Source organism: Bidens hawaiensis, unplaced genomic scaffold, assembly GCF_021521415.1.
Source record: "Bidens hawaiensis isolate Kalapana, Puna unplaced genomic scaffold, B.hawaiensis_p1.1 tig00005935_1, whole genome shotgun sequence".
Classification (NCBI taxonomy): Eukaryota; Viridiplantae; Streptophyta; class Magnoliopsida; order Asterales; family Asteraceae; genus Bidens; species Bidens hawaiensis.
The window spans coordinates 863,309-879,535 of NW_027491390.1; the positions used below are offsets into that span (position 1 = coordinate 863,309).

The 16,227-nt window shown below is 33.0% G+C and overlaps 1 protein-coding gene and 1 pseudogene across 1 annotated transcript; one reads left to right on the forward strand and one right to left on the reverse strand.

Annotated features, from left to right (window-relative positions):
• The first annotated feature begins 4,135 nt into the window (after positions 1-4,135).
• Positions 4,136-4,729, forward strand: LOC143631032 (VQ motif-containing protein 8, chloroplastic-like; annotated as a pseudogene).
• Positions 4,730-13,483: 8,754 nt separating this feature from the next.
• On the reverse strand, positions 13,484-15,222 carry LOC143631033 (uncharacterized). Its single transcript, XM_077099896.1, has 3 exons — positions 14,581-15,222; positions 14,388-14,468; positions 13,484-13,699 (listed from the first exon to the last, which is right to left on the reverse strand). The coding sequence occupies exons 1-3, from the start codon at positions 15,211-15,213 to the stop codon at positions 13,694-13,696; spliced, it is 720 nt and encodes a 239-aa protein (XP_076956011.1). The 5' UTR covers positions 15,214-15,222; the 3' UTR covers positions 13,484-13,693.
• Between the last annotated feature and the right edge of the window lie 1,005 nt (positions 15,223-16,227).

Sequence of the window (16,227 nt, forward strand, 5' to 3'; positions counted from 1 at the left end):
CCGCTTGCAATATGCTTGGTTTCGAAATGAGCATACGGGTTTGCGAGCTACTTGAGCTTAAATCTATAAAAAAAGCTTGAAAGAAGCAACCAGCTCGCAAGCTACCTGAACTCGGTTGATAAAACAAAACCTGAAATCAACCTTAAATAATGCTAGTTTAGTTATTGAGCCCAAACTTGAGTCTTGTAAGGGAAATTCATTTAGGCTCGTCAAGCCTTACTAAGCCATGTGTGTTTTTTAATTTATCTCCTCTGCATTTAAATGTGATAATTTCATACAGCACAACCAAGTTCATTTAAGATTTTTCTCAGCATATTTAAAAATAATTAAACACGTCTATAATTTAATTAATTAATAATAAATCTGCCAATCTTGATCTTGAAAACAACTTTTCCTTCGCTTCGCTTCACATAGAGAATCTCCTTTGTGTATTAGATCTAACTCTTATATGTAAAGATCCAGACACAGGTATAACTAGCTTGAATGCCAGCAGATAATAAAGTTTTGGGTATCTATAGTCCCATGTAAACTTTTGTATAAATGGCTCATTCATATTTACTTGTAAAGAGTTTAGACGTACTCACTTTTGTTATGATCAGTGCAGTTTACTGATTTATTCTTGAACGTTAACTCGAAAATAATTTTTATAAATAACTAAATCAATAGGAATTTCATAAAAAATCAATACATGTTTAGTTCAAACATGAATAAGGTACTACACGAGCTCAAGCTGGCCTTAGGCTCATTTAAGTTTTTTCTCTAACATATATGAAAATAATTAAAATCGTACGTAAATTAATTAATAAATAATATATGAACCGAGCACAAGATTGAAAAACAACTCGTGAGCCGGGTTCGAGCTTTGTAAAGAAAGCTTGAAACGAGTCGTGTTCGAGTTCGATCTCTGATAAGTACAAACAAGCTCGAGCTTGGCTCGTTTACACCTTTATATCGCATTACCGGTAACTTTTTTTTATTTAAAAACAAACAGACATGTAATACACAGATGGTTAAAAAATATAACAAAAAAATTATATCTTACAATACTAATAAAAATAAAATGTTGAAGCTTAGGTGTCAAGCCTACATTTCTCCTAATTCCTAATCTCTCATCTCATTCACTCTAGCTATTCATGGGTCATGGGTCAAAACTATTTTGTCAAGTGGGTTATAACATAGTGTGGATTTTATTCATTATTGAATTAAGTTTCATTTTCATACCTGGGGTATGATCAATTACACAACTTTAATACTTTTTCCAAAATTTCTTAACGTTTCCATTAAAACCATGCTATTTTAGTACTTTTTGTTAACCACCCGTTTGTTTTTTTCCATTAAATCTACATTAAATTAATTTATAAGTATTATGAGAATCAAATCTTACAATACTAATAAAAAAAATGTTGAAGCTTAGGTGTCAAGCCTACACTTCTCCTGATTTTTAATCTCTCATCTCATTCATTATAGTTATTCATGGGTCATGGGTCAAAACCATTTTGTCAAGTGGGTTATAACATAGTGTGGATTTTATTCATTATTGAATTAAGTTTCATTTTCATACTTGAGGTATGACCAATTACACAACTTTAATACTTTTTTTAAAATTTCTTGACGTTTCCATTAAAACCATGCTATTTTAGTACTTTTTGTTGACCACACCGTTTATTTTTTTCCATTAAATCTACATTAAATTAATTTATAAGTATTTTGAGAATCAAAACTGAAATAAAGGATTTAATTTATTTTTATTATTTGACAAATCCCGTGTAATACACGGGTTCAAAAGCTAGTTTAATAATATACATTATGGATTATGGATTCATAAGATATAAAGAATGATAAATTAAAAATTTTAATTCATAAATATTTAAAAACTTCATTTAATACAACATTTAAAGTTACATTTTTAACTTTAAAAATAATATTATAAATGGTAATAATATTGGTTGGCATCTTAGGTTATACGTAGTAGAGAGGGACTACAAATTGGGCGAACTGTGACACGTGGCGCCTGAATTTGTTTTTGGGGTGTTATGGTTTTTTAGGCCTATATATATACATATATATGTATATATGTATAAATGGTAATAATATTGGTTGGCATCTTAGGTTATACGTAGTAGAGAGGGACTACAAATTGGGCGAACTGTGACACGTGACGCCTGAATTTGTTTTTGGGGTGTTATGGTTTTTTAGGCCTATATATATACATATATATGTATATATATATCTCCCTCACAAACACAATATAATAATAATAAAAACAAAAGGAAGTGAGGCGATAAAACCGGTCGCCCCCCCCCCCCCCCACATTTTGCCCAGGGGGCGGTGTTCGCGCCCCAAATCGCCCCTTTCCTCACCCACTACGGATAGTTTTAGTTGGCTACTCTAGTTAAATAGCATGCAAAATAATGATTTTATTTTAATAGTATAGGTAAATTACTAACTTTGTTATTAAAAACAAATAGACATGTATTATTACTAATATTTATTTATTTTCTTTTTTTTTCTACGTAACTTTGACAAAAAAATATTGCATAAAAAGTAAATTAATACCTATTACTATTATCATCAATATGATTATAAATTTAAAAAACTTATAATATTATATCGATAACTTTAGTACAAAAAAAGCAGCAAATACGGTTACTTATTACAAATAATAAAAAATAACTTAATTTTAAATAAAAATTATTATATTAAAAAAAATAAACATCAATGAGAATTGTTGACATACTTCATACGCATTTCCAACCAAAACTATTATTTATTTATTTTGTTTTCTTTGTTACGCATTTCTAACAAAAATGTTAAATGAAAGTGTGCAACTATTATTTTGTTGGAATTGTGTAGGAATACTTGCTACGCATTTCCAACACCATTGCCTTTTGTCCCTATTTTGTCACAATTTTGTTGCAAATTTATGGTTTTCTTTTTTTGTTGGAATTTCGTTGGAAATGTGTAGGAAATAGTGTTCGTGAGAAATGCGTTTGAAAGTTTTGTAGGAAACATTACTTTTTTCTAGTAGTGTATCATGATTTCTGTCTTGTCGGTACCGTTATTCACCTTTTTATCTTTTCCATATCGTTTACTTTTTTTTTGGTGTTTTTGATACCGAACTGAAAAAATTGGTACGGTTGATGCGTTACCACTTTTTTTTTCCCTGTATTTACCACTTTCTCATGACACTTATTGTTCAAAAAGTTGAACTTCATGTTTTGTTGATCAGAGAACTTCAATTTTGGTCCTTATGGTTTTTTTAAAACATCAATTTTGATCTAATGGTTTATTTTAAGCTTTTATGATACAAAAGTTTCAATTAATTATTAGTTTTAGTTCAACACATTAACATCATCCACCAATCGTTAGTTAATACAACTTTAAGTGGCTTTTTTGTATTTTTCACAAACTTTTGATCATAAGAAATTTTGGGCTTTCTACTAATATAAGTTTTAAACTTTTTGTTATTTTTTAGTACTATGGTTTCTTATATTTGTTATTTATCTATACACTTTTTTATTTTTAAAAAAATATTTTTTTTTGAAACTGACGCTTTTTTGCAAGTGTATATTTATTACTTTTTACTTTTTATAGCAAGTTCTATTTGGGTTGTGATAGCAAGTTTTGTATCATAACAAACCAAAACGCCACCGCAACGTGCGAGGTTCAAATTTGTAGACCCAACATGCGGGGTTCACATTTTGTAAAGTACTGATAATATTATACCGTTGGATGAATTTTTGTTTCAGCAGTTTTCACTAGCAAATCAGAAAACAACTTCAAGCACAAACACAAACACAAACACAAACTAGAATATTGGCTTTACTACTAGACAACGGATAATAAAGTCAAAGTCACCTCGACTAGAATTAACAATCCCGTTGCGACGTCACCTTTACTAAAGTTAACAACCCCTTTGTTTTTTTTCTTATTATTTTTGTTACAAAATAATAAATAATAATTATATTAATAAAAAAATGTCAACCATAGTCGGCTTCCAACTTCAACCTTAATACATATGTGTGTATAAATAAATAGAACTGCCCTTATTAACATCCATCTAAATTAATATATCAAACTTTTGCGATCCTCTATCTTGGTTTGGTTATAAAAAGTTTATATCTTTGGTGTAAAAATGAGTCCTAAAAGGTTTCTTGATGGTGATCACAAACAACATACGAAAAATGGAGTCGTAATCAATGGTCCACGGCTGACGTCATTAAAGATCAAACAAGAATCTCACGTCATTCACAAGCGCCAGCAACAACAGCCGCAGATAAGAAAACCGATGATAATCTATACTTGTTCTCCAAAAGTCATACACACCAAACCTCATGAATTCATGGTGCTTGTTCAAAAGCTCACAGGTAAATCATGCTCTAAACATCAACAACAACAACAACAAAAGAACAAAACACTAGTTGATGGATATGGTCTTAAGGAGAATGAGTTTTGCAATGAGAAATAATGTTGTGAAATTGAAGAGTCCGGTGTTTAATGCGCCTTTGAATATCTTTGCATCCGATATACCACTTTTTACACCTAATAATAGTGATTACCTCTTCTCGCCCCATGGCTACTTGAAGTTGTCAGATGCAGTATCATCGACGTCTCCAAACAAGACCACTAATTCATTTTCTCCTGGTTCGCTAGTCGAGTTTATGAAAAGGCTCCCTGGATATTGATCATAGATTCATTCGCATTAACATATGTATAATAAATATTTATGTTCCCATAAGGGTTAGATCCGTAGGGAAATCTTCTGCCGATGGCAATATGCATTTTATTATTTAATTTGTTCTTTTGTTAGTGTATTATTTGGTTATCTTAAGGATTCGATCTTGATGGAATATATAATTTATTAATATGTATGAAATGGACTAATTAAACCTAACATGTCTTAAATTGACCATCTCTTGTGAGTTGTAATTCCTAAACTTGGAATGGATGGCGTTGTATCGGTGACAAGCAGTTATATGTATACGTTGCTTTACTCATAGGCGCTTCTCTAGCCCTCACAAAATTGTATGGGAGTCGTCCTCGGAGGGACTTCCTGAATGACTGTACCAAAGAATTCTACCGTACTCTGTGCAACTATTGTTGTTGATCCTGTAGAGCCTACCCAAAGGTTCAACAACAATAGCTGTAGATACCTATGGAGCATCCAGGAACAAGCAGGTTCAATCGGACAACGAATTCTTACATGAAATAAGTAAAGAAAAGGTCCGCTTCCACGATTTGAATCTCTTATACATAGTTTATATACTCATGGTTCAATCTATAACTTATAATAGTTAATTGGAAAAAACCACTTACAAAAGTGCAAGGCAAGTTGACTCGGAACGTAACCCTTAATCCCTGCATATGTTGGAGCCTCGTGCACTGGATGGCCCTGATGAATACGTTCCATGACGAAGCTTAAACAAAAACGCCGGGATGACAATACTCAATACGTATAAAAAGTTTCATGTATCGGGGACACCCGGGATCAAAATTTTCTAACGAAAACGAGTACATATACAATACGTATAAAAATTTCAAATGAAAACACATAAATTTGCACTACTGAGCAAAAAACCGGGATGCCGGGAACCACCCGGGCTATAATACAAGCTTCACCCTTCCACATGTATATGATTTGTTGACTTATCATGGATCAAATAAAAATGCTAAACTTGTTAACACTTTATCGCAATTTAAGCATCGATACAATAAAAATTAACACTTTATCGCAATTTAAGCATTGGTACAATTTTCTATTTTCGATTGTGTTGTGCAACCAGTTTGCTGAGAATACTGCACAACTCATGTACACTGTCTTAGTAACTGGTCTTTGTTTAGGAATCAATGCACAATATCAGTTAGAATTGCAACAAAGTTCATAAAGAAAGGTAATATTTGTTTTATTTTTTTTAATGGTCATGTAGCAACTACTGACCAATATCAAGAGATATTATTTATAGTTCCGTTTTAACCTAAACATTATTATAACAATAATATACTATGCCAGGAACACTCGTCACTTGAAAGAGTTCAATCGAAGTTTCTTTGGTCGATGGTGTCCCGGTTCCAAATTTTTTTATGGTTCCAAAATCCAAGGGAAAAACAAGATTCTCCTACTTTTAGGTCAAATGATCCAGGAAAAAATCACAAACAAAACTTAAAACAGAAACAGTGTAAACGAAATACATTAGACAAGTAAAACTCAAAAGCCAAACAAAATACAAGATCCTAACCAACTAATCTTGTCCACGACTACCCAGATGTGGACGGAGTAAAGGCCAATCTGGTAAGTGAACACCCCCGTCCTAGCAATCTCGCGAATGGATGTCATCATCCAATCACTCTGCTGCCTCAGGTCCATAACGCTATCAACCCCGACCTGTTGGGGGGTGGGGGTGGGGGGGGGGGGGGGGGGCACTCTCAGGCTCCTTGTCTAAAATGGTCATCAAAACAGTATACATTAATATTCTCTTTTTCTTTCTAGCTTTTATATCCAATCAATGTGTCAGAAAAATGAATCAATTTAGGATTAAAAAAATGAAATACCTTGATCAAACTCCATCACATTGTTCTCTTTGTCTTCAGAAATTTCAGCAGAGCCTAAAAGTTGTAACAGCCCTGGTGATGACGAGTACTTCCTTCGTTTCTCTCTTTCATCGCTGTGTTCTTTTACCCCCTCATTAGAAGAACTAGCCCTCTTTAAAGTTTTTTTCTTTTCGCCTAAAAAGGTAGGCAAACCGGTATATGTTAGTATTCATTTTGGAAATCTAGCTTTTATATGCAATCAATATGTTAAGCAAGATCAAAGGCACTATATAAAATTCGACTGTTTGAACCAAGGACAAAGCTTCCTTAGGGCCGTGGGTGGCCCCGGCTCCCCCTGTTTTTTTGCGAAGTATTGTAAATTGACCCTTTTTTCGCCCGAAAATTTATATACGTAGTGTAAATATACCCGTTTTTTTACCAAAAAATTGAGTCCACCCCCAACCCTCGTTTAAGATTTTTTTAATACATTTTGAGTCCCCCCCCCCCCTTGACGAACTTGTCCAAGCTTCGCCACTTGTTTGAACAAATCAATTTAGGATTAAAAATGCGATACCTTTATCTTTAGAAATTTGACCGCAGTCTGTTATTTGTACCACCCCAGAAGGTTTTCCAAGTGTTACCATCTGGTTATTATGATAGAGTTTTGACATTCCTTCTATTACCTTCCCGAAAACAACATGGAACCTGCCATAAAACCGTTTAACAAGGGTTAAAAACAGTTAGTAGTCAAACAACTAAATCAATTATTTAATTATAAACTAATAATAAAAGCCCTTGAATGTTAATTTTGAAAGACGTTTCTTAAAAGATAAATTGACTTGAAATGCATCCACGGAAAGTGCAATATAGCTAATGATGTGTCCATAATAGACTTATGAATTACCCGTCAAGCAATTGTGCAGGTGCGAAGGTTATATAGAACCGAGATCCATTTGTATATGGGCCTCTATTTCCCATAGATAGCATGCCAGGCTCAGTATGAAGCAGTTGAAAATTCTCATCTACAAAAAAACCGCAGAAGATTATTAGTACCAACTTGAGTTTAGGTAGTAATAAAAACTCATAAAACAATTTTAGTATTGTACCTTTGAAATATCCTCCATAGATGCTATCCTCGCATTTGCGTGCAGATGCAAACCATTAAAAGATCAGCCCCATACACTCTGTCGAAAAACAAGATACGAATATAAATAAAATACATACCATCTTGTTTCTTGGAGAGATCAACTCCCTGCAACAACGGAAAAAAGTTAAAACACATAAACGCCTGGTGTAAGTGTAAACAAACTCCCGAAGCATTTGAAAACGCCAATCTCAAAGCATATGTTTTCTTTTTAAAGCCTTTGAATAACTATTTGATTGAGATAAGCGTTTATATAAATAACATACATGAGCATATAAGCCTCTAATGATATGATCGAATACAGTTCCTTGGTAGTGCAATGGCCTTCCGGTAGCTTTTGAGTTCCCCTTTACCCCTACACACGTAATAACAATAATTAAACATTACAATTACTACAAACAAATGTTACTAATATCTTATAATATGCTCGCGTAGCAGAGCATAGCAGACAGACGCCTACCTGTGCAGAGTGCTCGGAAGTTCTCAGCTGTTTTAGGGACGATATTCTTATACAGCTGCAAATATAATACATGCAATAAATGAAATCCATCCATCGAAAAGCTAATGAAGAAACAAATTAGGATACTACTGATTGACCGACTAACCTCGATTACCATTCTTTCAGCAAGACCTCCATTGATGGATACATCCAAGAACACACGAGGGTTATTCTCATCACTCACATCTTGAACTAAGCCATACAATCAATCAAACAATAGGATTAAAAAACGCAATACCTTCAGAAATTTCACCAGAAGAAATAGCTCTCTCTAAAGATTTTTCTTTTGTGCCTAAACAAGGCGGTCAAAACGGTATATTTTAGTATTTTTTATATTATTATATTCTTTCTAGCCGTTTATATGTAATCAGCGTGTTAAACATGATTACAAAAACTATATTAAATCTAATTATTTGAATGAATCAATTTAGGATTGAAGATATAATTACCTTGATCAGACTCCATCACATTTGTCCTCTTATCCTCATATATTCTAGTTAATTACCTATTCCAACCATGCCAATGACAAAACACCTGAAAAAAAAAGCCTAATACGATTAACTATAAATAGCTGGTGAACTCGTAGGTTTATACGTTCAAGTAATCAACCAGTTTAATTAAAATTTAAGTCTATGCTATGTATGACACTTGTACATCATGGACCGATGGACGAATACAAAACAAGAGTGGTTAATCTTATTAAGTGTATACATATATAACTGTTACTGCATACAAATATGCATAACTCATTCTTGTAGTTTAATTCTAACTTTATGTATTTATGTCCTAACATGTAATTTGTTGTGTAGTCTTTGCATAAATGTGTGTGTATATATATCTACACCTATATCCAGAAAAAAAATATTAATCATGTTCATAACATTAGAATTTAGAACTAATAATAGTTACAAGAATGTTGAACAATAATAGTAATTTACCGTTGTTCCAACATGCTGGTATACTTCAAATTTATTATTATGAAACACTTGTTGGCTCAAATAAATGTACACACTCGTTCGTTAATTAGTCCACAAAATAATAACGATAATACTAACAACGAGATAATCAATAATGATATCGATAATTATGATAATAATTATCAATAAGCAAATAACGTTTAATTATTTTCAATCTTAATCATCCATTTTACTTGGTTATTTTCAATCTTGTTAAAAATTTCATATAATTACATCAAAAATCATTACATTTTTTTTTTCACTTTAAATTAAATAAACATTTTTATAACTTTGTTATTATCTTTTCTTTCTGCTCTACTCACAACCAATTTCAGAAAATATTAAAAATTATACGACACGAACGCTGAAACCTCAAAATTTAACTTTCTCGTATAACATTTTCTCTCTCATCTACTCACAACCACTCGTAACCATACCATATAATTTAAAAACTCACTCGCACAATTACAAGGCACGGGTTGAGAATGCTCTTACTATGTTGTTTGTCGGATCGGGTTGTTAAAGTTAAAGTTTGGTTTGTCTCTCACGCGTTTAAATATTTTAATAAAACATAACAGGTAAAAAAAACAGAATAGTTTTAAGTGTGCGTTTATACCTCCCGTTCCAAACGACAAACGTTGTTGGTCTGGTTGACCGAGCTAACCACGGTTGACTCGAGTTGTCCGTATCTTTTGTCTTGTTTTGGACCGATCTATCTGTTAGTGTAACTGAAAAACAGCTACGGTCACTCTCAACACTTGAAACTCAGATCCACAACCAGCCACTATCTAGTAAAGCTGATGTTTCATATCAAATTTCAACATTATTATTAAAATATATATATATATATATATATGTGCATTAATAATTATGGAGATTTACCTCATAATCGAGTCGGATGAGTGCTCAAGTTATCAAGAATTATGGCTGCTTAGAGATCTCAACTCCTTTGAATTTGTTATAAAAATAAACAAAAAAGGAGTCTAACCAGCTAGCACCCTTAGGATAAAAACACAAGACCGTTAGATAAAAGGGTGTTCAATTTAATTTAATTCAGCTAACCAGAACTCCTCGAATACACCAATATCTTCAATTTAATTCAGCTATTTAACTAACAATAATAAGTTAATAACTTAAAACCAAAAAAGTATTGTAAATAAAAAACCATTAAATATCTATTGTAAATAAAAAACCTCGCTAAACAGCGGAACTGAAAATAAGTATTGTAAATAAAAAACCATTAAATATCTATTCATAAGCATATAAACAACATACTTCAGCCAATAAGCCTTTATAGATACAACGGAATACAGCTCCTTTGTAGTGCAATGGCACTCCAGAAGTTTTTGAGATCCCCTTTTCCCCTACACATATAACAACAACAACAATAACAATAATAATATATTGAAATTACTATAAACAAATGTTTGAATATCTTATTACGGGCGCAGACTACCTGTGCAGAGTGCTCGAAAATTCTCAGCTGTTATAGGCACGACATTAGCAAAAAGCTGCATGAATATATTCAGTCATTGAATATATGAAATACATCGATAAGCTAATGAAGAAACAAATTAACTACTAGGCCTGTAAACGAACCGAACGATCGGTGAACTGTTCATGAACCATTTGATGGGAAGTTCGTTTATGTTCGTTTATTTAACAAACAAACGAACATGAACACATGTTTCGTTCGTTCAGTTATGTTTGTTTATTTATGTTCATTCATGTCTCTTTATTTAAGTTCATTTATATATTAATAAAAATAATTATAAATATTATTTAGAAGTATTCGTTCATTTGTATTCATTAAAATGTGTTCATTTATGTGTGTTTATGTTCATTTACATTTGTTTATATAAGTTCATTTCTGTTTTGTTTATCTTCGTTCAGTTATGCACATTTATGTTCGTGAACCGTTCATTTAGAAGTTAAACAAACGAACATAAATGAACACGGACATATTCATTTTTTAAATAAACGATCATGAACAAATAATATGCATTCAACTAGGTGTTCATGTCCGTATTCGTTTAATGTTAAATGAATGAACACGAACATCCCCTTGTCTGTGTTCGTTTACAGGCCTGTAACAAACATACTACTAATCGACTGACCTCGATTATTACTCTTTCAGCAGGTTCTCCATCGACGGATATATCCAAGAACACGCGAGGGTTATTCTCATTACTAACATTTTTACCTAAACCATAAAATCAACCAATCAACAATAATAATAATAATAATAATAATAATATTATTATTATTATTATTATTATTATTATTATTATTAGCATATACATAAATGAACAGGTTGATCTAAAGTAAAAGTATTATTATTATGTTGTACGTAATCAATTAATACTACTAGAATGAACATGAACATGAACATGAACATGAACGTGAACGTGGGTAATATACATACAATGCTTGGATATATAATTAAACGCAATAAAAATTAAAACAGGAACACAAATACCGTGATTAGAAGAATATAATAATAAGACAGAGAAGAAACTCACCGGGCGGATAATAACTGCTTTCAAAAAACATTACTAAAATCCTCGTCCAACTAGAGGTACAAAAGATCTAAAGTTAAGTTGCAATATGTTACAAATGAATTGGTTAATTGGGTTTATATTGCCCGGGCCTGATCACCCATGTAGGCCTGATATTTTTTTAAAAAAAGAATATGCGTTGTCAATAAGTTAGTGATGGAGCGGTTGTTTTATGTTACTCAGGTTATATTTCAGCCTAGGGTTGTTTACAAGTCGAGCTAGGGTGGTTTCGAGCTCGGGATCGAATTTAAACGGGGCAACTCAACTAAGGTTCTAGCTCGATTTTGAAGTTAAACGAGATTAAAATCAAGCCAACGAGCCAGGCCATGATCGTGCCGAGCCTAGGTCGATTTTGGCTAGATAACAACAATGAGCCAACTCAGCTCAAGATGTTTCAAATCAAGTTTTTTTTAGTTAGTTTTATCCGAGCTTTTTGAACAGCCCTATTTCAGCCTCTAGCATTTTATTTTAGGGTGACGATGGGAGAGTATGTGACTTTCACTAGTTGGATTATTTAACCGAATGAGTTTTATATCATCGCACTTTTGGGCGAGTGTTCATGGGTGTTGGCTTTAGACGAAAGTTTTTCCTGGATTGAAAGACGAGTGTATCTCGATGTGGTAATTTAGCAAGTATTTTATTTGAAGGATTTGTTGAATAAAAGAAAAAAGAAAAAAATATGTGTTCAAAATGTTTAAACTCAATTAACCAATTCATTTGAGCCCATTCTAATGAAAAATAAAAGTTTGCACAAATCAAATAATAACCAATAAGTCCATTTAATAATTTAATTGTTTAAGCCCAATAAAAAAACTTTTGTTACTTACGCCCAAATTTTTTTCTCATCTTTAACCCAAAAATTTTGTACGCTTTTCAAGGACGGCTCTTACCCGTTTCACGACTTTTCTTTCTAACTCTTAGACTGTCTTGAACTTCTTTTCATTCATCAAGGTGGTATATGGAACACTTTCATAAATGTGGAAAATATATTATTATAATCCTCTGGCGGAATGAATATATTTTGATTGTCATTCATCTTGTTTGTGTGTATGTAATTTTTGGTAGAATATATTGAATTTTGGTGAAGTGGGGTACTGGGGTATATAAACCATTAATAGTATGAACAAAAGGTTCACAAACACAAACGAATAAATAAAATAGATGAACGAACACAACCAAACATAACTCAACGAAACAACTAACTAGCTAATGTGAACAAAAAATGGAATACAGAAACTTGTAAACTAAGACTTAAATGTAATGGGTTAAAAAAGATATAATTTATAAATAAATGAACTTAAACAAATTTAAACTAATGAACATAAATGAATAAACACAACACAACATATGTTAACTCCATAAACTAAACCAAAATGTAATTGGCTAAAAATGTTAAATCAATATATAAAAGAACTTCAACAAAAGAACATAAACAAACGTAACATTTGTTCATATTCATTTAACTAAATGAACAAAATTATTGTTGATGTTAGTTCATTTATTAAATAAACAAACTTCATGTCAAACAGTTAACGATCGTTTCACTAAACGCGGTTCGTTTACTAGCATTTATACAACTTTACACTCCTGGTTTCAAAGTCAAAGTTCTTGGGTTAATGTTTCCCTCCAGTTTGTGTATAAATCAAGAACAAACCAACCACCTATTTGGCCTATAAACAACAGATCAGATCAACAAATTCTCACATATCTTGAAAGATTGATCAAAAGGGTTCACCAAAAAGAGATCGATCATACATGGCTCATATCAATCAAATTTTGCAGAGCATATGGATATGAATTGATCAAAGCACAATCAAGTTAAATTCAGTTGAACATCTATAAGAAATAAGAAGAAAAGAAACACATCTATTAACATGTTTTGACTACTATCAGAAGCAAAATCAGCATAAAATCCCCATTTTGAAGAAATCAAACACCAAGTATTCCAGTTATTCATCATCATACTCTTCACTCTTCTCCATTGTTGTTATCAGACAGATCCCAAATGCTACCTCTGCATAGATTAAATCAAAATCAAAATCAAAATCAAAATATATGATAATAAGAAATCAATTCAACAATAAGAACAACTTGTAAACGAACCGAACCAAACAAGGTCTTGCTCATGTTCATCCATTAAGCTTTTATCGGACACAAACGGTTCACAAACAGCTAATCAAACAAAATTTCTTGTTCGTGCTGGTTCATAAACACAAATGAACGAACACAAACAGTGTTTTATTTGATTTGGTAATCGAGAATGGTCAGTGTCAACAGTTCAATCCGACTACCAAGGTTTGTGTTTGTTTTTTTAACATTCATATTTATTTCTTTTAGGATTAAAACAAATAAAAGGATCCAATTACAATAAAAAGGTCGGTAAGCGGCAACAAGTTGCGCCGCGGCCCCCCCCTCCCTCTTTGAATGGCAAAACCGATCCGATCCTACTGAATTTTTACATACAAATTAATCACATAATGTTGTTCAAAAAAATATTAATCACATAATACTCGTGTATATTTTTGTTTTTATAGTTAATAATTTTGCTAATAAAGTTAAAAAAAAGTATTAAAATTTAAAAACCTTTATTGCGTAAACAAACACATTATCGAACGTTCACAGACACAGTTGAACGAAAAATAATTAACCGGAAGAAAATAAACAAACTTTCCGACGAACAATTATAATAATCGAACTATTACCTTTCCGGCGGTCTCAGACTCATCAGGAACTTTGTACATATCAGCAGTTATTTCCGATAACCATAATCCCGGAAACAGAGTCTGAAATATAATCAATCAACAAACAATCAGAATAATAATAATAACAATAATAATAATAATAATAATAATAATAATAATAATAATATTATTATTAATCAGAGATTTGACTTACATCCAATTGCCTTTGAACAATACGCGGTCGTTTCTTGGGCTTACGTGGCAATCTCCGTCCAGCCATGGCCATAAAATCATCCTCCAACTCACGGCGTGAAAGCGCAACGGAAAACTTAGGCCTCTCTCTCTTCTCACCACTAACACTCGCATTAACGGCGTCGTTTGACGCCGTTAACGCCGGAGAATAATAAGAAGAACCATTAGAATTAGGTTTCAATTTCAAAACTTCACCGTTATTATTAACATTAACATTCATGCCGTTCGCCGCCGTCAACGCAGCTCGTCTCGTCCGTAGATTCCAGGGCGTCTGATTACTCGCCGCCGCCGTCGTTGCCGCCGCCGTGTCACGGAGAATAGCGTCCTTCATCTTCACAACCTCCTTTTGAAAATCGAACATCAGTTTCTCTCTAGTCGCCTCAATCTCACCGTCGGTTATTCTCGCCGGAAGTTTCTCCGACGACGGAAACCGGTACCGGTCACTCGATCTAAACCTAAACTCGGAATTCCGCCGCGGCGGCGGCGTTGAAGTCTCCGGCCGATCGGCGGTGGATTCAACCTTCATACACCGTAGAAGCTTCTGGTTCCCCCACTTTAAGCACGGTAAATCGAAATTATGCAATGGCGGCTTCATGTCTTCGTCCGCCGTGTGTTTTAACCATCAAAGTGTTGTGAAACCGGTTAATATTCGGTCCGATTTAGTTGTTTCCGGCGGGGGGGTATTATTGTAATATAATAATATTGTTGTTTGGTTGTTTATTTGTTCCGGTGTACAAGTTCACCGCGAAAGAAAGATGATTAATAATATAAATAAATGACGAGAGAATGATAGATATATAGAGGGGTGATATAACGGGTCAGAGTGCTAACGTGCGCCAGCGAGAGTTTTGTGCGCATTTTTAGTATGGTATGGAGATGGGTATTTGGGATGATCGCAACCGTTAATCCGCGTGGTGACTTCTTTTCCGTAAACACAAAAATATTCAATTTAAAAAAATAGATAGATTGTTTTAAAAGATTGTGAAATACTTTTAAATAATTATATATTTTTAATAAATAAAGGATGTTTTTGTTAGGCCGAGCGTTGTGAAATAACTCTATGGGCGTCACGACAATTCACGTTGGCCGTCACCCGTAATGTCAGTCCTTCGAGTGTTAACACATTACCGTCTTCGCCTTTACCGCCTCAATAGATATGGTGTTTAACGGCTCCCACTTTTTGTCGACTCTTATCGGTTAGCCTCTGACGGTAGATGACAACGATTAGCCTTAACAACTATTAATATGGGAGTTTCGAATTTCGTGATTTATTTCAAATATACAATGACTTGACTTCCAATAATGAGGTCGGTTTTGTATTGTTGTTTTGTGTGTTATATTATTTGTTGGTGTGACTACGAAATTTGCACAGTTTCCTCGTCGTGTATGGTTGCTTGGTGCAATTGAAGGGATGTTTCAATCGGGCTATACCGCTATACGAAGTTACCTCTTGGTATAGAGTCTTAGCATGGATGTTTTATTTCATCTTATTGCTCATGCTTATTATTATTACTATTACTAATATATATAAATAGAAACTTTGGTGCCACAAGTGGTTTATTGGGTCACTTGGCGGCACCGTATTGGTTGGTTGGTTTTGTTTTTTAAT